This window comes from Cynocephalus volans, chromosome 11 (genome assembly GCF_027409185.1).
Source record: "Cynocephalus volans isolate mCynVol1 chromosome 11, mCynVol1.pri, whole genome shotgun sequence".
Classification (NCBI taxonomy): Eukaryota; Metazoa; Chordata; class Mammalia; order Dermoptera; family Cynocephalidae; genus Cynocephalus; species Cynocephalus volans.
The window spans coordinates 99,387,619-99,409,574 of NC_084470.1; the positions used below are offsets into that span (position 1 = coordinate 99,387,619).

A 21,956-nucleotide genomic window follows, 5' to 3' on the forward strand; every position below is an offset into this window, starting at 1 on the left:
CACGGGCCTCTCCATGCCACATCAGGCAGGGACAGCGGCCCCTGGGGCCCTGATGCACTCCATGTGGAGCCTGTGTTCCAGCCTGGGGTCCTGCTGCCTGTGCCCTGCCCCCTGACCCCCAGCAGCTGTTCACCTCCTTGCTCCTGGCCCACAGACAGCATGTCTGCAGACCCTGCCTACCTGGAACCCATCCCACTGTCTGGGTCACACTCCACCTGCCTTGGAGTCCACCCCTCCCTGCCAGGGGCTTCAGGGGAATAGACCTGACGAAGGGGAGGAGAAGACCAGCTGTGACCCGCAGGGATTGGTACAGCAACAGAGCCCACCCACTGGGTAGCTAAGCCCTTCTGTTGTGGCATGTTGTCACCAAAGAGAAGTGTGTGCCCAAGAGAGGTTGGCACCAGGGGAGAGGAGACACAAAACATGAGACTCGGGACACAATGCTGAGGGCCCAGGCCAATCATGCCAATGCACGCCCGCCACCCCTGAACTTCCCTGCACAGGAAGCCCAATGTTGCCCCTTGCCAAAGCCAGTCTGAGCCTATCAATACCACTCACAATCACGAGTCACAGTGGACAGGCACCCCCACCTCCAGAGAATGGTGTGGCCTGACTCCCTGGCAGAGAGCTCCTTCGGGACAATGGCCAGCCAGGCCAAGCACTGTGTGCCTGGGGACTGAAGACAGGCACCCTGGCGAGGGGCCCCTACTCAAGGCATGTACAGTAGTACCCATGCTGGCAGGCGTGCACATGCTCCACCGCCCAGCAGGCCACAGCACTCACGCTGCCCAGCCAAGCGGGCCCAATCACTGTGCCCACTCTACAGAAGAAACTGAGGCACATAAGGAAAAGCAGCCCATCCCCCGCCTCACAGCCAGGCTAGGATGCAGATGCCAGCAGCCTGGCTCTAGGGTCTGTGTCTCAAGATGGCACCTGCTCCAGGGCCAGGCTGCAAGTCCTGGTCGGCAGCTACCAACCACCCTGGGACAAGCCTGGCAAAACATGGCCATTCGGAGTGCTGTAAAATGAGCTGGAGCCAGCAGGCAGGACAGGCGTGGCTCAGGGGTAGCAGCTTCCTCAGCAAGCCCCAGACCCCCAGCCCCAGCCCCCAAGCCTCTGCCCCAACAGACCTTCTTTGCACTCGAGGGCCACACGGGACTCCAGATTGTCCATCTGGAGCTGCAGCCGCTTGAGGGTGCGGTCAGCGTCACGTGACTTGCGCTTGTACGCGATGAGCACGGCCACGATGACCAGCAGTAGGAGGCCCCCCCCACCACCAATGCCCACGATCGCAGGCAGTGTCAGCAGGCTGTCTGAGTACACCTGCAGCATCCCTGGAGAGAACTCGAAGCCACCTGCCCGCACCTGTTGGGTAGGGTGGAGGCCACTCAGGAACCAGCCATGCTCCCTTGGACCTCCAGAGCCCTGTCCTGACAGCCCTCCATATGCCCCGTGGCACCTGCCTGTGGGTGATGTGCCACCAACAGGGGCCCAGAGTGGTCAGCGGGTGGGGATGCTGGGACCCAAGGCAGGCACCCGAGCCAGCCTGGACAGCACGAGGGCTCAGGGCAGGAGGTGGTCCAGGAGCTCATGCAGCCAAAGGCAGGGTAGGGCCCATCCTGGAGCTGGGCTTGCTGAGATGGGCATGTCTGGGGCTGAGTCACAGAGCTGGGGTGGCCCTGATTGGAGCAAGGTCAGCAGGTGAAAGGTGGGTGGGGTCCAGGAGAACAGAGCCGGGGCCGCACAGTGGACGCACCGTGACCTTGTGCTGCCCTGTGAGATTGGGCGACTCGCACAGCAGCTGCGTCTCCGACACGGTTAGGGTGCAGGGCATGGAGCCGATGAGCACTGTGTAGTTGAGCCGGGAGTTGCCGGGCGCAGGCGGCAGGAGGTTCCGTCCCTGTAGACAGTGAGGTGAGTCAGAGCCCCGGCCAAGGAGCCTCTTCCCTGACCCCCACAGCTGGCAGGTGACCGTGACCCACCTTGAGGATGAGCGGGGAGCTGGGCTTCAGCTCCAGGAGGCCCGTGGGGCTGAGCGGTTCCAGCACGGGGTCAGGGTAGTAGAGGAAGGAGGAGGAGTTGAGCACTAGCAGAGCACGCACATTGTCCATGACAAAGCCCAGCTCATCCGGTCGCTCCCCCAGCTCCGGTGGGCTGCGCACCGGGTTGTCCACGGACGGCGCTCGGCACACCATGGTGGTGTCATTGTACACCACGCAGCTCTGGGGGCACAGGATACAAGGACGCTCGGCCGGCCCTCACAGAGGACAGGACAACTCTCCCGTAACAGAGCCCGGCCCTGAGGAAGGTGCCAGGCTCCAGGCATGGGTGGAGCAGGGGGGAGCATGTTCCTGGGGCGCCCACCCTGTGTGGGCCGAGGAAGAGGCGGGCCTGAAGGAGGGGCACAGGCTGGCTGACTGGGCACACTCCTCCCACCCCCTGGAAGGGACGCTGCCTTCCGCAGGGCCTCCAGGAGCAGCCGAGGCTGGCACACACTGAGGAGGGAGCCCAGGCAGGGATGGAAGGCAGGGCAGGGTCCGAGGGAAGCCATAGAGGGCAAGGACTCACGTTCTCCCTCTCAACGCCTCCATACTTGGCCCGGATTCGGGGTTCGCGGACAGTGGCCAGGTTGGTGCCCGTGACCGTTAGGAGGGTCCCACCACTAGAAAGTGAGGGCTGGAGAGTCATGGGACGAAGCTTGACAGCTCAGCCAGAGCCCGCTCCCCAGACAGCAGGCACGGTAGAGGTACTCAGCACAGACGTTTCACGGCCAGAAAACACGGCAAGCCAGGCAGCAGAGGGGCTCCTGGCTTGGCATGGGTCTCAGCCACAGGGGCAGGGGCAGGGCCTGGGGCGACCATCCCACCTGTTGATGCTCCACTCAGGGTCGATCCTCAGGATGGTGGGGTCCTCGGTGTAGTTGTACTTCACCTCGGGGTTGGTGAGCTGGGCACGGTTGATGTTGATGATGATGGGGGCACTGCCAGGGCTCTGCCCAGGGGGTGTCAGGCACCGGATCTCCCTGGAGTTCCTCCTGGAGGGACCCAGGGGGACAGTGGGGTGGCATCAGGACACACGCCACAGCTCGCCTTCAAGGGGGATGGATGGCATGGCTCCACAGCCAAGTTGTGTGACTGCGGCCACTGCCACCACCCATATTGCCCTGCTTGGCATTGAGGGCCTGACCACCTCGTCCCTGCTGCCTCCCCTGGACCTCTGACCTGAGAACCTGTGGTCCTCAAAAGCCCCACTGTGATGGGGAGGGGCCTGCCTGCTGCACTCTCTCCAGGCCCTGAGCACACCTGCCCTCATGCCGTCCTCTGGGCTGGCAAGTAGGCTCAAGCTGCAAGCAGCCCCAGCCTACGAGCGCGACCTCTCCCACCTAGTCCGGTGCTAACTCCCACTGCCCTCAGTAAGGTAGGCACCTTCCTTCTCTACACCATCCCGACCTGAAAAATGGGGCTCAATCTTCATGTCCTTGGGTGACCACAAGAACACAAAATGAGCTAGCCTGGGGGATGAGACACAGGGTCAACCCAGCCACGCAGCTGGCCAGGCACTGCCTGCATCTGGACCCGTCCCCTTGGCCACTTCAGCATAGCTGGGAACCCCAGTGCCACCAGGCCCAGCTCGGCTGCAAACATCAATGATCAGTCTAATAACAGGTAATTACTACAGGAAAATATCTAACGGGCTGTTCCATTATCATCCCTAATCTAAAATTATCCACTTCAAGCTTCGAAACTTCTGTTAAGATTTCTGTTTTTCTCCCTCAAAATTTTTCAAAAATATTTTGTATTTTGTTCTCAAGGGATTTCCTTCTCCCCTCAAGAGAAGAACCAGGTGAAGGCACCAGGTCATGCGGGAGGCCAGGCCCACCCACCGCAGGCTGGCCCTCCCTCCTCTTCCCACTCTCGAGGTAGCCCCTGTCTCCATGGTAACCTTCTCCCGCCTCCAGGTTTCCACAGGATCACCCCAGCCAGGCTCTCCAGCCTGTTGCCTGGGAAACAGGAAGGGGCATACAGTCATGTGAACCCAGAGGAGGTACAGCCCTGGCCCCCAACCACCAGCAGGACAGGGCTTCCCACCTGCCTCCATACCAGGAAAAGGAGCAGGGCCGGCCTCCCACAGACACAGCCACGTCACTGCCCGCATTCAGATGGCTCCCCTCGATGCCAATCCAGGTGCCCCCTGACAGAGGCCCACGGGAGGGGCTCACGCGGTAGAAGGTTGGAGTCTGCAGGAAGAAGAAACTCACTGGAGGTCCCAGGGAAGTCCTCTCGAGTACATGGGGCCAGGCCCCCCTCTGCCTGTGTGCACCACAAGCTGTACCCAGCCCAGGAGAAGCCACCTGTCCAAAGCTGGGCTCCAGACCCACGCTCGGGGATTCCCAGACACACTGGGAGGTGGGCTAGGGAGCCCTGGGGCTGGTCTCAGCACAGGAGAGGGGACAGCACCAGAGGCCGTGGGGAGCAGGGTGTGCTGGACCAGGGGACCCAAGGGAGGAAAGGAGGGGCCCATGGGCCCCGGCCACCCTGCACTCATGCGGTCTCAGTGGTACCCATGGTCACCTTCTTGGAGCAGCAGAATGAGGGCTTACCACAAAAGTGAAACGCTTGGGCGATAGGGCACGGTAGTGCAGAGAGCAGTCCCGCACGCACACCTCCACCAGGGCATCGTGGGCCCGCACCGTGCTGGCGTCCCCGATCTCACAGACAATCCTGGGGGCACCGGGTGGGCCTCAGTAGCTGCGGGGACCCCCAATGCCCACCCCCCAACACCTGGGTGGCACTCACTGCTCGGCGCTGATGTACTCGCTCTCCACAGGGCTGCACAGCACCTTGCCTACGTGCACGCCCAGCCGTACATCCTCGAACCGCAGACCCAGGTTCTCGCCCGTGATGGTAAGCCGCGTGCCCCCCTGCCGTGGGCCTGTCTCGGGGGACAGCTGCAGGGCGGCAGGGGCCAGGCACTGCATCTTAGGTACCCAGCCTCGCGGGGCTTGCCCCGCCAGGTAAGGCAGCATGGTGGGCAGGAGTTAAGTGGGGATGGGGCAGGCACCTGGGTTTAGCAGGGGTCACGACCTACCTTGAGGATCTTGGGGTCAGCACAGCGGCTGCTGCCGTGGCGGGCGTGCATCCAGGATGTGGGCGAGTCAGCAGGACAGTGGTGGCGCAGTGAGCAGCGGCGCTCGGCCACACACCAGCCGCACTCGAAGCGCGGGTCGGCCTTGAGGCAGAGGCCACAGCTCTCACGCAGGGCCGGGCACTTGTAGAGGTGGGCTGTGGAGATGGGTCATGGTCAGCTTGGCCCTGCCCACTGCCCCACCCTGGCCAGGGTGCCTCCGCTCACCCTGAATGTCCTGGGGGTTGTCGATGACAAAGTTGCCGTTCCACACAACTGACAGGTTCACAGGCAGGTCGCTGACATCGTTCCCCTCGTAGGAGTACTGTGGGTGGCAGTCAGGCAGTCAGGTCCCAAGGCTCACAGGCCACCACCTCCTGGGCAGGGGCCTGCATGCACCTCGCCATCTCCAGGGCTGGCCACTGGAAGTGGGCCTGGCAGGGCCCCAGCACATGGCCTCCCAAGCAAACCCCACAGCAGCCTCCCGCCTACCCACCTGCCAGTGAAGGGGCAAGCTTCTGCAGTCACGCCCAGCTCCCCTGTACCCACCCCCTCACACACAGCTTCTTCCTGGTTCCACGGCCTCCATATGAGGTGACCTCCCAGCTTCTACGGTCAGCTTCCATGAAATCTCAAGGACCTCCTCCAACCACAACGAGCCCTCAGCCTCAAACTGCTCCCTGTGCTCAGCCCTGCTGGGAAACCAGGCCTCCCAGCTGGGACCCATGGACAGACATCAGGGATGCTCTGGGAACCTCAATATCTTCATCTGCTGATGGGCCAGGACTGCCCTGAGGTGCGAGATAAGCGAGTCCCCCACTGGGGCACAGGCCAGCAGAATCACTGTCCAGTGCCACCCTGCCCCAGTCTCCCAAGGCTGGGCTAGGCTCGGGGGAACCGCCCCTTCCCAGGAAGCCTGGGCCTAGCACTGCAGCTGGGTCCCGTTTTCTGAGGTTGATGACCTCAACTCTGCTCCTGTGCTTGGAGTGGAGGCAGGGAGCTTGGCGTCTCCAAGGGGCAGCCCTGCAATTCATCATTATTTTATCTGCAGGAATTTAATTGGCTCCTATCAAATTCCAGGATACTCCTTCTTCCCTTTAAACGCAGCTGGAGAAAAGATAAATGGGGGCCTGGTGAGGAGGAAGGGGCATGGATGAGGGAAGCACAGAGAGAGTCTTCAAGACCCACAGAAAGACAGGCCATGGAGGATGGAGATGGAGGGACCGAGACAGGTGCAGGTGGAAGAGGCGGGCAGACGGGAGTCAGGCCAAAGAACAGAAATAGCTGGGAAGGTTGGTAGGTAGATGGAGGGAATTCTAGGCCTGCCCTGGCGACACAGAGTGATCCTCGTGGCCAACCTGCAGCCCGTCCTGCCCCAGGGAGCTGCTGTGATCTCAGGCCCTGCACCCACCTCTAAGACAGACCAGGGGTCAGCTAAAGGGCTGTAGGAGCCAGACCTCTGACCCCATCAAGGCCCCTCTTTGGCACTCTAGGGCCTGGAGGACAACCAAGGCCCTGCCAACAGCCCAGAGCCACCCACCTTGCCAAACAGGGCCCAAGTCAACTCCAGGAGAACACTGCTTGCCTGACCACACCCTTCTCAGACAGATGGAGAAACTGAGGCTTGTGGCTGCCATAGAAGGAGCCCTACAAGAGCACGGGCTTTGAGCCCAGGCCTCCAACGACTGACTTGGCCCACTCCCTCTGGCCCTCCAGATCTCTGCAAAGATCACCCATTGCTAAAATCACTGAACTTGACTACAGAGCTCATAGAACATCATCTTATTAGACTTGAAGCTACAAATGTGGGTTCTTCCTGGCTCACAGGCATGGCCCATCTGCTAATGTGCAAATGCGGGCCGACCTGAGCAATTCTCACATCTGGCCACAGGACACCAACAGGAGTCCATGGGCTCTGGCCCTGGCCCCTGGAGCAGGGGTGATGAAAGATGGCAGCACCTCACTGCTCCTGCACACACTGGCACCTGACTCTCAGCCCATGACCAGGAGACCCACAGAGTCACAGTCTGCACACACCACTGGGCCTCACAACAGTGGCCCACTCCCACATCCGAGATGGCCTCCCAGCAAATGTCCAGGGGACTCACAGTGGCTCCAAGGACCTGTGTGGCCCCACCTGCAGCCTGCTCACCTGCACAACCCAGGAACACCTGAGGGGTGGGGCAGCGCCCGGGAAGCCAGAGGCGCTTCCTGACCCATCCATAGTACCCTGCCCACAGGCACTGGCCCTTGTGAATGCACACAGACGAGGTCCAGGGCTGGGAAGGCAACCGTCCCGTTCTAGGGCACAGGGTTGCCCCCAGACTCACCCACTCCAACCCGCCTCACCGAGGAATTCTGGCACTGCAGGCTGGAGCTGTTGAAGCGCAGTGCGGTGACACGGGCTGGGTTGCCCGGGATGTGGAAGAGGCACTCATAGCCACGCTGGCCCGACTGTGGCTGTGGCAGGTTCCGAGCAGCCAGGGTGATGGGTTTCACCACACCCACCGGCACATAGATCTGGGTGGAGGGCAGGATCTGCGGGCAGTCCTAGGGGCGACAAGGCTTCAGCTGAGCCCAGGGCTGGTGGCCAGTGAGGAGGGTGTGCCCTCCACATGCTGAACTGCAGTCTGCACAGAGCATGGGCTTCTCCAGCCAAGGAGCGTCGTGCCCATTTCACGCACTGGCAAACAGAGGGCTGAAGAGGCAGCCTACTAGGCCAGAGGCAGGAGGCCCAGGCTCTGCTCTCCCCCAGGATGCAGCTACATACTGTGACCAGGACAGGCCCTCTCCCCTTTGCCCCAGAATGCCCTGGCCCATGTGCTAGGGCTCCACTATTCTGGAGAGCAAAGGGGCCCCATCTGGCCTGTAGCTGAAAAGGCCCTAGAGGCAGAAGCAGCTGAGAGTGCAGCCCTGGTCTGCAAGTGCTCACCTGGGGGCCCAAGGAGCATGTAAAAATAGCCAGAGCATGGCAGAAAAACAGCCCGGGCCCCTGGGGCCCGCATCTCAGCAACACTATCTGATGCAAGGGCCCTGCTTGCTTGCAGCGTGGCTGCTGCCAGGAGCAGAGCAGACAGCCCTCGGGAACGCTGCTGGGCCGGGCTTAAAATAGGGAATCTGAAAACAGGCCATAATCCCCAAGCTCTGCAACAATTCCCAAGGCACGCTTGGGCCTGGGACCAGCTCTGCAGAGATTCTGGGGAGCCCCAGGAGGAGGCCTGAACTCTGGTCCAACCCCTCAGGGGCTCCATGGGAGCACAGCTAGCAAGGCCCAGCTGGGAAAGCTGACCACTAGCCACTGGGTCTGCAGGGATGCCCCTGTGTCCACTGGGGAGAGGCAGGTGGTGGAAGCTTGTAAGTAGGGCCACCAGCCCCTACTCAAGGCTGCATTAGCAGCTGTGTGCTCAGGCCACAGCCCGGTAGGAAGGCAAGGCATCTACAGTGGCCCATACCTATGCCCACACTTCCCTGGCCATTTGAAGGGCGCCCAGTGACTCTGCACTCCAAGGCTCAGGCTGGGGTCTCACCATGACTGGGCCTGCCCTAGGCCTTGGCACCATGGGGCCCCAGCCATCAAAATGGTGTCAGTTTGGGCTCTGAGATCCCTTCTAGGTCCAAGCCCAGGCCTGCTCTCAGCTCCTGGAACAGCTGGAATCCAGGCTAAGTGGCTCCTTAACATCCACCCAACCAGAAAATAATCAGGTAACGATGGCGTGGCCTGGGCTTCCTTGGTGCCCACGAGCCCAGGAGACATAGAACAGGCTCCCCTAGCACAAGGACCCCACCAGGGCCCTGCAGTGAGAGGATGTGAGTGCAGCAGACAGCAAAGCCAGCTGGAGCTCCCACCTGCCCGTCCCCAGACTCTGAGGTTGTCCACTTCCCTGCGCCACTCCACCACCCATCTGACCGCTGCGCTTTGGTGGCAGTCCTGCCCGGCTGCGCCTGGCCCTCTCCTGGGGCTATTCCTGCCTCCTTCCCACCTCCCTGTCTCCTCCTCCTCCACACACCCAGCAAAGGTGTCTCTTTCAATTACACACTCCAGAACTCAGGGAGAAATTACAGACAAGACGGGGACCCCTGGGCCCACTGTGAGATGGGCCTTGGCTGGAACTCTTCTGATCATCTGACTCCACAAGTCTCCACTGTGGGCCACAGTAACGTTTGGGGCTCCTGGAGAAAAATGTGTTCTGAACCCATGACCAGCAGTCCAAGAAAAGTCAATTATTTCCCTTTCCCCAATGCACGGTCACCCTGGCAAAGGCCAGAGGGCCCTTTGGGGAAGGCTGGGAAGAGATGAATGGTGCACGTTTCTGACAGTGCAGTGGGGCCGTTCACTAAAGGGTGCTGGGTCTTAAACTGGCTCAAGTCTGTGAACCAACTGAGGAGCTGAGACTCTAATTTATGGTTCAGTTTGGAAGTTGCTCCCTTTTCCTGGAACTTTCTGCTGACACAGATCAAGAGAAAACTGAGTAGACTCACCATGTGTTTCACTGCTAGAGACACAGTGACCAACTAGCCCAGGGCCCTGTCCCTCCTGATGTCTCACTCTGGTCACAGACCCGGATTTCCACTGGGCCTGGCAGGAGGGAGGCCAGAGTGTGGGGTCCAGGCCTTGGACCTCTGAGTGGAGATGCCAGCCACGCCTCGTATCTCGCAGACTTCCCAAAGTCCCGATGCCTCAGTGTGTCCCAGGCTAAACATGAGTGCTGCTTCAGGGGGTTCCAGATGGGAACCCTCCAGGCCCCAGCCACATGGCACCAGCAGCCTCCTCAATACCCCCAACCCTGTATCCCAAAACAGAACATACGAGAGTGCAAGGAGGGGGCAAGGGCAGGGTCCTCAGAGATCCCTTCCCACCACGAGATGGCACAGGGAGCCCTCGACTGTCTCAACAGAAAGACGGATGGCTGATGCAGGCACACCCGTGTAAGGAGGTTGCCCCAGAAGCCACCAGAACTGGAGCTGAGAAGCAGGGGCCTGAGGGTGAGGGGCTTGTCATTCCACGCCCACAACTCCCCAGGCAACTTCATCTGATAAGTCTGTGGACACATCACACTTCTTGGAAACGTCCACACAAAAATCCATGCTATAGCTGCAGAGTGAGAGTCTACGCAATGAATTTACCCCCCCAAACAACCCTGCCTCGACCCCACACTCCCCCAGCCCAGCTCTGAGCAGGTGACCTCCTCAAGAGGATTGGCCCTCCTGCTCTACCTCCCAGGGCCAATATGCCCACAAGCAGGTCCGCAGGACTCCAGGGTCACTAGCTTCAGGGGCTTCCTACACCTGCAGAAGCTGTCCTAGAGCTGATGGCTTGGATGGGGAGGGGGTCAGAAAGGACCCGAGAGAGAGACTGGGCTACTAGCCTCCAAAACCACCTCAAACTGCCCACAGTCCCACCCATGGCTCTGCCCCAGCCTTCATGACCACTCAACTACCTCCCAGGCACCACATGGGCCCAGAGCCACTGCCTGAAGCAGGTCACACCTGCACTGACTTCACACCCACCCAAAGCCCCCAGGACCTGGCTCCCCAACCCCGCTGCCCCCACCCGCTGCAAGACACCTGGCCTAGGTCCTCAGGCCATCCCCGCCTGCACTCAGCCCACCCTCCACCGTGTCTTGTCCCCTGATATGCGGCATCACTTCAGGGAGCAGAAAAGCCAAGTCCAGAGAATGACGGGGAAGAGGAGTGGTCAGGGGAGGCTGCTGTGAGGAGGGGGAGCCCACAGCATCTCAGGGGCTCCATACCCCCCTAGGCCTCCTCTGCCCCAGGCCTGTTCAGGGAAGTCCAGTCTGGCTGCAACCCCAAGTGCCCCGGCAGACAGACCTGCCTGCCTTCCCCCATCCAGCCAACAAGCACGGTGTCAACAGCCAAAGAAAGGCCCTGACTTCAAATCCTGGCTCCACACCCACAGGCTGGGCGGGGAGCCCCCCACCCCTGGCCCAGGCCTCCACTTCCCATCCACTCAGTGCCCAGCAAGCCCCATCCTGGTTCTGAGAGCCTGGGGTTCCAGGAGGACCAGCCCGCTGCTCATAAATAAAGTCAGCGCCTTGCCCGGGCTCCAAAATAATTACTACCTAATTACTAGCAATTACCATGGAGTACTTCAGACGACTCAAGGAACCTACCAGCCGCTCTGCAAGTTAATCCAAAGAGCTCCCTCGCCTGCCATGGGATGCCAGGAACCAGGCCTTGTGCACCTCCTCTGCCAGGTACCTCACAGCTCAAGCTCCCACCAGTGCTGACTGGGGGCCTCGGACAGTGCCCTCCTTGCTGCACCCAGAAGACCCTCGTCCACCAAGCAGAGGCCAGGTGCAGCAATTCATCTGAAGGGTCTTTCCCTTCCCTGGAGGGTCGCAGCCCAGGAAGATGTCCCCAACCCCACAGAGCTTTGGGGCCAGAATCCTCCCAGACTGACCCAGCTTGGTCACGCCCTCGTGGTCCATGAATGACAGATGATGTCCTGGCCACCCACAGGGTGCTCTCCCAGGCCAGATTTTGTGACATCAAGGTAGGACTGTCTCCCCATGGCTCATTCCACTTCCGAAAGCCTGAGCCCCCCACCCCTCAGCCAGCCTTACCTCGGACACATTGACACGGCCTTCTAGGAAGGCACAGTCAGCGGCATTGTGCGTGCACACATGGCGGTATTTGCACCAGTGGCAGGGGAAGGAGCCATTGACACACGACAGGCAGCTGCAGGCAGAGAGCGGGTGGTGAGGGTGGGACCACAGGACAGCCGGACACCCCCCACAGCTTGCCATCCCTCCTCAGAGAGGCCCAGGCTGCCCTCCTGACAATCCTCTTCACTGCCTACCCCTCCAGAGCCTCCATCACCACGTGACAGTACCCCAGTGCCACCAACGCAGCGACCACTGGCCACGCATGACTGTTACACCTGTGATTTTCCCCCATCTTGATGAACTCAGATTTAAAGTCAGATATGAGCAGCTGCCGGAGACCTAGACAGAGCCATGGTGCACACCTTCCTCTCCAACCAAAACACAGGCTCCACTTGCACAGTGGCCTCTGCGTCACCTCTGACCCGTCCTGAGGCCCAGGTGGAGCCGGCCTCCATGGGTGCTCTGCCCACGTGGCCTCCACAAGGCTCACAACTCATCTCAGCAACGTTCCACCTTCGCCTTCTTTCCAGGATCTCGCAACCCACCAGCCACCCTGGCCCACTCCAGCCACTCTGCTTCCCCTGAGGACCAGGATCCCCTCCAGGCCTTTGCCAGTGCAATCCCCTGCCCCAAAGATCCCCCCCATCTGCCTAGGACAAGAGAAGCTGCATTCTGGAAGTAAAGACACTGCCTGGTCCCACATGGGGGGGCTCCACGAAGAGCTGTGAGAGACAGTCTGAGAGTCAGTCAACAAAGGCACAGCAGAAAACCAGGCAACTCCCCCATTCCTGAGGCCAAAACCCACCACCTGTTAGGGGCCTTCCTGCCTCAGCCTGGGCCCTCTAAGTCAGGGCAGAGCTGAGGGTTCCCCTCTCAACTGCAGTGCCCTCAGCTTCTCCAGTCCTTGCTCCGAGGCCGGGAAGCTCATGGCCAGGATGGACAGCGGACACGGCAGCTAAAGCACAGCTGCGGCTCCCCACTCTCCACAGCCCAGCCAGGAGACCCCAGGCCAGCATGAATTGCAGGGAACCTCGACGCCCCCATCCAGCAGCCGTCCACCAGGCCAGAGGCAGCAGGCACCGAGTGGACATGTGTGGGCCCCTGCCCGGGACCCGACAAGACCACCTCCTTCCTGAGTTCCCAGCCTCCACTCTGGGCCACAGGCCACTGTCCACACCATGGTGGACACATTGTCCCACATGCACCTCAGTGCACATCACCTTGCTTGGCCCCCTGCAGGGCCCAACAGCGACGTCCTCTCACCCCAGGCCAGTTGCCGGAGGCTGTCTCTGCTGCTCACTCTGCCCGCGCCTGCTGGCACTTCCATCCCAGCCTCAGGACCCTCCCATCTGCCCCTCGCAGCCTCGCCTCTGCTGGCTCCCACCTGCCAGCAGCTCTCATGGCAGCCTCTCCCCTTCCCTGACCTCCTGGGTGCAAGAACCTCAGCCTCACAAGTGCCACCCCTGCCCGCTGGACTCCCGCTGCAGGAGGGCACGGCTGCAGAGTGATGACAGTGGGGCCACAGAGAAAGGACACACAGCAGGACGGGGCCTGACACTCACGACCGGTGGACGCTGCAGTTGTAGAAGACAAAGCCCACGGAGGCAAACTTCTTCCCGGTCTCCTTGGACTTCAGGTAGAGTCTCACCACCCGCTGGTCTCCTGCAGAGGCAGTAGAGCTGAGTCACCAGGGCTACCACAGAGTCCAGGACCCTCCAAGCCCCTGACATCAGCCCTGTTGAGTATGCAGGCTGGGGTGTTCGGGAAGAGTCTGTAAAGCACCTGACTGAAAGCTCCCAGCAGCCAGAGGACCCTGTGCCCTACACCCCCATGGGCCCCGCTATACTCATGGCTGTTGCCCCCCCGCCCACTTGACCTCTGACCTTACATAGCCTGCCCCTCACCAAGCTATAGTCCCACCGATCCCTGAGCACACCTTGCCTCTCTGCCCCAGCGTCCTCCTGCCTACGCTACCATCCTCTAGCCTCATGACATGACACCCACCTGCTGTCCCCAGTGACTGTGGACGTTTTGGGAGCGAGGGCCCGTCAGCCTGGCCTGGCCTGAATTATTCCATCAATACCAGGACAAACAGGAGGTGAGAGCCCTAGGCATCAGGTGTCACCATCTCCACAGACACGCCCTTGGAACCGAGCTGGGCAAGATGTAAACACACCTCCGGCACGGTGTGGGGGGCAGGAAGGGCACTCACCCTGGCCTCGCATGATGGGTGCCACCTCCCGGGCAGACGGTGATCGGCAGTTGATCCGGCCATCCTCCAGGACACCCTCAGACTCGGTAAAGTCCTCAAAGGAGCAGTTGATGCCAGCTGAGAGGTCGGGTACATTCCAGGCCTGTAGTACAAGCTGCCCGGCAGGCAGGAGGCCTGGGTGAGCGGGGCCTGCAGCTGCACCTGCCCCTGCCCCTGCCACACCCAGGTACTACACTCACCGGAACCTGGGACATGGTGACAGACACGTTGCGCGGCTGCACCGTCAGCTGCACACACTGCAGCAGGTCTGAGGCAAAGCGCTGGGGCTCGTCCGCCCGCTCACAGGCATCCTGTCGTGAGCAGCTGGAGAAAGAGGGGACTAAGGCTGGGCACACAAGGGGCGATCCAGGGAGAGCCCCTGGACAGCCAGCCCTCTGAACACGGGCCCCAGGCAGAGGATGTACCCCCAGCCCCAGGACGTTCCTGCACCTGCTCAGCAGGGCCGTCACCAGCTTCACCTTGATGCGTTGCCCAGGTGAGACCCACAGCAGGGCAGGCAGCTGGACTGCAAGGCGCACAGTGAGGCCCCTGCCACCCTCCCAGGCTGGGACCACCAGCCCAGGTATCAGGGCCCTCCCTGCCCACCCATGCCCGCCTGACTCACGTGCTGTGCAGCACACACCAGCCGCAGTGGGGGTCCCGCGACCCCAGGCACAGCTCACACGACGTGTACTGCACACAGCTCTCCACAGGCACTTGCGTCACCTGGGGCAGGGGCCGTGGCGTGAGACCCCTCCAGGTCCACCAAGAGGTTGCTGCCTGCCCCAGATGGTGCGCTTCCCCGACCCCACCCTGCTGTCCCTGCACTCTAGGAAGCTCCTGGTTTGACACCAACTGTGCTCAGTCTATTCTAATGCTGGTCCCAGTTACCCTGCCTCAGCCTAATCAGCGAGAGTCAGTGCAAGAGCCAGCCAGCAGAGAACCTGCAGCATTGGCCACAGCAAGACTCTGTCTGGACCCCTTCCAAGGTCTAAGTTTCCTGTGGGATCGATGGGCTCATCAGCCCCAATTCTAAGCACCAAAGAGGGCCCCAGCGATGCTCACCCCAGCCTCCCTTGCTCAGCCAGTACCCCAGAGCCCAAGGGAACAGCCCCCATTCGCTGGAGGCAGAAGACCCCAACTGTGCTCCAGAGAGGGGCAGAGAAGCAAGAGCAGGTGGAGAGGCGAGGGAGGGCTGGCCTCACCCCAACGTGTGCTGGCCTGGCCCTGTGTGACCCCCTTCCCAGCTGCCACAAGGTCTCCAGGTTGAGCAGAAGGGCAGAGGCAGCCCCCAAGCAGGCCAGGCCACAGCCCCAGCATCCTGGCACCAGGTCCAAACACTCAGGGGCCCCCAAGGCACACCCCACACCCTCCAGTGACACCTCTCCTCTGAAAGACTTTCAAATATCTGTGCTTATAAAGTCGTTCCCAGCCCAGCTTAGGACTCGAGGCAGCATTGGTGGTGCAGGCCCCCTTGAGCTCCCGCACCTGCAGGTGCACACAGGGTGCTCAGAATGCAAACCCAGACCACCAGCCAGCTGTGGTATCCCCCTCGAGAGGGGAAGCAGCTACCCACCCCGTTACGTGTCTGTGCCCTGCCCCCACCTTCCAGTGAGCAGTTCCCCGGCAGGAGGGTGGCCGGGCCAGTGAGACACCCACCTGTTTCTCTGTCATGGCATAGAGGTACTGGCGGTTGGGGCTGAGGACAAGGTCACGCAGGATAGGGCTGCCCTCTTGGGCCACCACGCTCTCGTAGGCCAGGGCTGGCCGGCCACTAGGGCTCGCGAGGTCCACCAGGATCTGTGGCAACAGGGCTCTAAATGGGGGGCTGTGCCAATGCTGTGCCAGCCCCACCCCCACTTAAGGTCAGGGGTCCAAAGCCCCTCCCCCAGGCCCCCAACTCCTGCAAGAACAAGGCTGGGCTCAGAGAGGGCGGAAGGCAGCCCCACTCACTGCCCCAGCCCCAGTGCCAGGTAGGCAGCCCGTGCAGGGCACTCAGGCTCATCAGAGGCCAGAAAGGTATTTGGGGGCTGGGGACCACCACAGCCCAGCACCCACCAGTGAACAGCACAGCCATACCCAGAGCAAAGGCGTCTGACCCTCCCTGGAGCAGGCTGTGCTTTAGGAGGAGGAGATATTTGGGGTGGGGTGAGAGCAGAGGCCAGGGCCCTGCAGGGGGTGTGGGGAGTCCAGCATTGCTGAGAAATGAGCCCAGGAGCTTCTGGGGTGGGGAGGCTGAGACCAAGCCCCAGGCTGTCCTGGAGGGGGGTACTCCAGCAAGAAGCAGTGAAGAGGGCCGGGCATTTCATCTGCATGGAAATGTATTCTAGATCCCAAACAAACCGGGCGTTAATTAGCCAGCTCGTCTCCTCCGCAGCTCGCAATGCAGTGAGTATTTTTAGTCGCTTTTACCAAACAAATGTATTTAATTAACAGAGAGACCCAGGGGGCTTTCCAGAGATGGGACTCACGAGGCACATCCACCCAGCTCTGTGGTCCCAGGCAGGCTCTCCCGGGCACAGGACCTGCTCCTGCTCCTGCTCGCTGCGTGACCAGCCCAGCCCCCACCCCAGGCTCTACTCTAGCAGCCAGCCCATGGCTGCACCTCCACCTCAGGGTGAGGGCCTGGGCCCAGCTCAGCACAGTACCCTTCTTTGTGCCCCCGCAGTGACAGGGCAGGGCAGGTCGGGGCAGCAGAGCCAGGCAAAAGCCCCTGGCTCCAGCCAGCCCCAGCAGGGGCTGGGCCAAGGGCAGCCAGTCAGGGTGGGGCACTGTGTCTCTGGGCCAAAGAGGCTGTTGGCTGCTGGAGACGGGGAGGGCCGCATTCCTGAGAGCTCCCATGGCCACCCCCCACATCCACCCCCCACATCCGCTCAGCTGCCTCCCCACCAAGCAGGCTTAAGTCAAACCAGACCCGGAAGAGCTGAGCCCAGAGCTGGGCAGGGCCCAGCTGGGACGCCGGCAGGGCTGGGCCACAGTTGCCTAAACGGCTCTGGGCAGCAGCCTCTGCAAGAAGGGTACTACAGAGTACAGCAAGGGGCCACAGCAGCCCAGCACCCCTGTGGGTGGGGCCTGCACAGGACCCAAACCAGTTCCCAGCCCACCCCACAAACACCCACACCCACCCAAGCCTGTGGCCAGAGCACAGCCAGAGCAGGGGAGAGAGCCCTCAACCAAAATTACCATGCAGGCCCATGACCTAGAGCCCATGAGGTTCTGAAGGTGCCGGCTCTACAAACCTCCTGCCCTGTGCCAGATCAGCGGTCAGAGGGCAGGCACCGCTCATGGAAGCGGCCAGGTCCAGGTGGGATGTCGGCCAGGTGCCAGCCTCTGGACCCACACCCCAGCTGTGGGGCCCGTGTGGGTGTTTAACCTCTTTCTGTCTCAGTTTCCCTAACTATGAAACAGGGATGACAGACACTCCTCCCCCAGACAGAGCCGTTCTAAGGATTAAATAAGGACCAAACAGCATGTAGGGCAGAGGGGACACGGGGTGGCCACCCCCACAGCAACCACCACACTGAGCAGCCAGCCACACAGGCCTGGGAAAGCCAGCCCAAGACGTCTGACAGGGAGCAGAAGGCAGGATAGCAAGGAGGGCAGGACATAGCCTGGGCAAGGGGTGGAACACAGGGACCCAGAGCTCCAGAAGCACCATCTCCAACCCACAACACCCCAACCAACTGGGATTCTAGATTTTCCCCCAAGCCCTGGCTGCGCCTCACCCCGTCCCTCCAGCAGTCACCCTGAGGCCCAGGCCTCAACCCCATCCCACCTAGCAGCAGGTCTGCAGCCGCTGCCCCGACACCCTGAGCCTGGCCCTCCCCACCACAGACACCTGGCACACAGGTCCTCAGCAGCCTGACCTAACTGGATCATCAACCCCAGGGCTCAAGGGTCCCCACGAGGCATCTGAACAGGGACACGATGCAAGAGGTCCCAGCCTCCCCCACTCTGACCACCAGTGGCCACATGATGCTGGAGGCCTGACCCCAGCCCTGCTCAGCCTGCCAACCCCCTGTCTACTCAGCAAAGGATGGAGAAAGGTTTGAGGGAGAGGCAAGTCCAGGGACAGGCCAGATCCCAGGTGTGGGGGTGGGCAGGAGGCATAAGCAACACTCCAACCCCAGGCCCGGAGCACCCCGCCCCACCCAGCCCGGCAGGGTGCCCACTCGGACAGGCGGCACAAACAGCTGCCACTGGAGCAGGCGCGTCCAGCTGTCCATCCGCCACACACCCGTCTGTCCCCCCACCTGTCCCAGCACTGGGCCGTCCCCCCTCACATACACTAGCAGATCCCAGGAGAGGCTGACTCCTGGAGACAGACCACAGAGTGACAACAGGGTCATGGTTTCTGGGGGGCACGGAATGACTGGGGTGCTGGGGAGGGAGCCCAGCACAGAGTGCCAGCTCAGAGTGTGGATGCGACCCAGGTGACAGACCCACACTGGGCTGAGGAGTCACAGCCCAGACTCAGCAGGCCCCACGTGCACACACAAGGCGGGATGGGGGTGCCCCGCTGGAACAACAGTCCCAGGATGTGTTCCCTTCGTCCTGGCAGTTTCCAGGCTGGAGGCTGGTGCAGCTCAGCCAGCTTCATAGGACCACACAGACAGGAGGTTAACTGAGGCTCACACAGAACCTGCTGGAGGAACCCAGGGCCCTGGACCCCCAGCTGCACCTTGGGGCACAGAATCTCCCCCAAAAGTGGGAGGAGGGAGCCAGCCCCCTGCCAGGCAGGCATTCCAAGAGAGGAGGCACACAGGGGCACAGACGGCAGCGGGCACAGGCCAGTCGTGAGCACATGTGCCAACAACACACCCACAGCCCGCAGCTGTCCACTCGACGGCCACCCACCTGGAGACAGCCCACCCTGGAGGCAGCTGGGCTGCTGGCAGAGGCATCGGGAGACTTGAGGTGTCCCGGGCATGGGGGCCAGGCCAGTCTCCTGGTGTACTTCACACCTCCAGTTGTCACCTCCTTGCTCAGCAAACCTTCCCCTAAAGATTACCAGAATCTCCCATGACACCCAATCAGCCCTCCCTCCCACATGCCACCACAAAACCCTTGGGGTGGAGGGGCTCATCCCTGCTCCCAGAGCTCCCTCTGCCCACAGCAGCCTTCTTTACGCCTGCTGAGGACTCCTCCCCTCCCCCACTGGACATGACAACTGGACTGCACCGGGCCCCACTCCACCCCACCCAGTCTCTGGCTAGACCTCCAGCCTTCCAGTCCCCTGTCCCATCTGTACACTGGGGAGTCGTCCCGGTATTCTGAACAGAGACACGAGGGCAGTCAGCATCTCTGGGGTGGGGCTCAGCCCAGTGGCCGCTCAGTGCCAGGCCAGCCACTGACCGCACCTGAGGACCAAGAACATATCACGGCCCTGGGGAGTCACCCAATCCTCCCCACAGTCGGGCCAGGGAGCAGGCTTACCCGCTTTGTCACTGGGCCAGCCCCTGTCTCTGTGGGCCACAGGGGCCCATGACACAACAAGCAGGGATCCCTGCAGAAGAAGCCCTTGAGGAGAGGCAGCCACGGGGGTATGGGAGGCCCAAGCCCCAGGCTGGTCCGGCCAACAGCCCCCACACCCATCACCGCTGTAGCCCTGGCCAACTGCTGCAGGCTGGGAGCTGAGGGCCTGGCTAGGTCAGCTGTCCATCCAGCCCAGAGCCAACAAAGGGCCTGTTCTCTGGGCTGAGGGCAGGCGGGGGTGCCGAGGAGGATGTCTGGGCCACCCAGGCTCTGTGCCAGGACCGGCACGCGCCCTAGCCGCCCGGAGGCAGGGGGCTGCCCAGCTTGGCCCTGGCCTGGGGAGGCAGCTGGGGGCAGGCCAACCAGGCACCTCCCAGGCCTCGCCTCCCTGCCTGTGAAGTGGGGTGCACTTGCCAAGCTGACCCCTGGTCTCCAGGCAGAGCTGCAGCACTGGGGCCTCATGGCATCTCAGCCCCTTTGCAGATGCAGCTGCCAAGCCTGTCAGCAGCCAAAAGGGGTCCCAGGAGGGGCTACATGAGGGGCAGGAGCCTCTGCTGCCCTCTCTTCTCAGGACCCTCCAAAGGGCACAAAGCCCACCCTTCTCTCCTCCTCCTGACCAGGATGCCCTGATGGACCAGCTCCTGCCCCTCCTGGGATTCCCCTCTCCTCCGGCTGGGAGCAGGTTCTGGCCCCCTTCCTGGGTCCCCACCATTCTCAGAAAGGCCAGGAAAAATTGGATACCGGAAAAGCAATTAGTGAGTTCCTGCTGGCATAATTGGGTAATTAAAATGTTATTTGCAGAAGACCTGATAGCTTTAACTGGGCCAGACACACCTGGCAGGACTGGGCCAGACACACCTGGCAGGAGGAGGGGTAGTTCCTGGGAATCCCATTTTTCCCACCCTGACCCCCATCCAGCAGAGGAGAGCAGGTCCCAGCAAGTGGGGGAAAGCCATGGCTGCCTCAGACAGGCTCCAGCCCACGCCAGCAGTGACCCCTCTGTAAGCAGCAGACCTCCCGGACCCTCAGTCTCGTCATCTGCTGACATCCACCTTACAGGGCTGTGTGAGGAGTCAGGAGCTCACAGCTCCAAAGGGGGACATGTCTGCTCAGAAGCCACCTACAAACTGGGTCCCAAAGCTAAACACTGATGTGGGCAGCGGTGCACAGCTACCCAGGAATCCAATCCCACAACACACTGGGCCATAAGACAGTGTGTATCACACGGCCTTCAATCACACGTCACTGACTGGGACTCTGTCCTAACCCAGGACTTGGCTGGGGTCCCCACTGCAATTCAGGGTCTCACCAGCAGGGACTCTGAGGACCACAGCAGGGACCACCTGGCCAATGTCTTGTCTCAAGCCCATGAGCAGTCCACTGTCGTTCCACTTTCTCCCCACCCCTGTCACTTCAGTGCCATAATGCCACCTCCAGCCCTGACCCCCAGCACCTTCCTCAGAGTCCTGGACCCTCACACACTCTCATTACCACTCCACCCCATCCAGTTGGTCCCGAGCACTGCAGGTGGACGCTGCCCCTTCCACTTTCCCTGGGCCCTGCCCAACCACACTGACCAGCACAGGGTCGCCAGTGAGTTACCAACCACGCACAGGCAGAATGCCCGCAGTAGCACCTGAGGCCCGTACCCACCCCCACTAAGGCACTGCTCAGTCTCAGCATGCACTGGGGCACCTCTGAGCTTTGGCTCTACCATTCCCTGTCACTAGACACTGTTCTCTGTAGATCCCCGGCCTCCAGGGTTATGCCAGCCTCCTCATCCATTGCCATGGTGGCAGGGGCTCCCACACCCTGACCCCACCATGGATGGGCCTTATCTGTCAGGGGAGGGGGGGCTGCCCAGTGTGAGCCCTCATGGGGCCCCCCACCAGGCTGGGCACACTCGAGACGGGGCATCAGGGGCCAAAGCCGCCTGCACTTGAGAACATCGTTCTTATCTAAGGTGACGAGGTGCCCATGCAGGTGCTCCAGTCTGATTGGCCAGGGTGCTCTGTGCATGCCCGTGGGTGACTCTGGCACCTGCTGAGAAGCAGAAGCAACACTCACGCACTTTCACATACCACTTGCTCCAGGACGAGTGGCTGGGACAGCACAATTTAGACCCACAGTGGGAACGAGAGGTCCTCTCCCCTGAGTCTCTGTGGCTCAAGGCACGGTGGCTGACTACACCCAACAGAAACAGAAAGAGGGTGGCACGTGCTCCCCAGGAAGCACAGATGCCTGTAGGGCATCACCAATGCTACCCAAAAGGTCCTGGGACCCCTGTCTGGGAGGGCAGGGGCAGCACCCCCGGGGCCCCCCCAGAGAGAGCAGCCACAGCGGACAGGAAGAAGGCAGCTGGGTCCCCTCCAGTCCCCACCAATGGCCACATGTGGGTCGGAGCACAAACGGGCCCAGCAACCTGCCCAGGAGCACCCGCTGTGTGCCTGTCAACTGACCACCCTCCAGGCACTGCCACG

General features: G+C 61.6%; 1 protein-coding gene across 5 annotated transcripts in view; it reads right to left on the reverse strand.

The window, feature by feature from the left end:
• The window catches only part of PLXNA1 (plexin A1), a 54,817-nt gene that overhangs the window by 20,270 nt on the left and 12,591 nt on the right, over positions 1 to 21,956 (reverse strand). For 3 of the 5 annotated variants that reach the window (XR_010024850.1, XR_010024851.1, XM_063113526.1), the window contains exons 4-20: positions 15,661 to 15,801; positions 14,627 to 14,727; positions 14,202 to 14,325; positions 13,963 to 14,116; positions 13,313 to 13,412; positions 11,709 to 11,823; positions 7,474 to 7,674; positions 5,353 to 5,449; positions 5,089 to 5,282; positions 4,797 to 4,948; positions 4,601 to 4,721; positions 4,089 to 4,237; positions 2,867 to 3,034; positions 2,569 to 2,662; positions 1,983 to 2,222; positions 1,757 to 1,900; positions 1,131 to 1,365 (exon numbers count right to left, since the gene is read on the reverse strand). Coding sequence is in view for 3 of the 5 variants with exons in the window: in XM_063113526.1 (XP_062969596.1) it covers positions 1,131 to 1,365; positions 1,757 to 1,900; positions 1,983 to 2,222; positions 2,569 to 2,662; positions 2,867 to 3,034; positions 4,089 to 4,237; positions 4,601 to 4,721; positions 4,797 to 4,948; positions 5,089 to 5,282; positions 5,353 to 5,449; positions 7,474 to 7,674; positions 11,709 to 11,823; positions 13,313 to 13,412; positions 13,963 to 14,116; positions 14,202 to 14,325; positions 14,627 to 14,727; positions 15,661 to 15,801 (2,530 nt within the window). In the remaining 2 variants the exon portion in view is untranslated. The remainder of the gene's footprint in view (positions 1 to 1,130; positions 1,366 to 1,756; positions 1,901 to 1,982; positions 2,223 to 2,568; positions 2,663 to 2,866; positions 3,035 to 4,088; positions 4,238 to 4,600; positions 4,722 to 4,796; positions 4,949 to 5,088; positions 5,283 to 5,352; positions 5,450 to 7,473; positions 7,675 to 11,708; positions 11,824 to 13,312; positions 13,413 to 13,962; positions 14,117 to 14,201; positions 14,326 to 14,626; positions 14,728 to 15,660; positions 15,802 to 21,956) is intronic. The other 2 variants (XM_063113527.1, XM_063113528.1) reach the window with 2 other exon arrangements.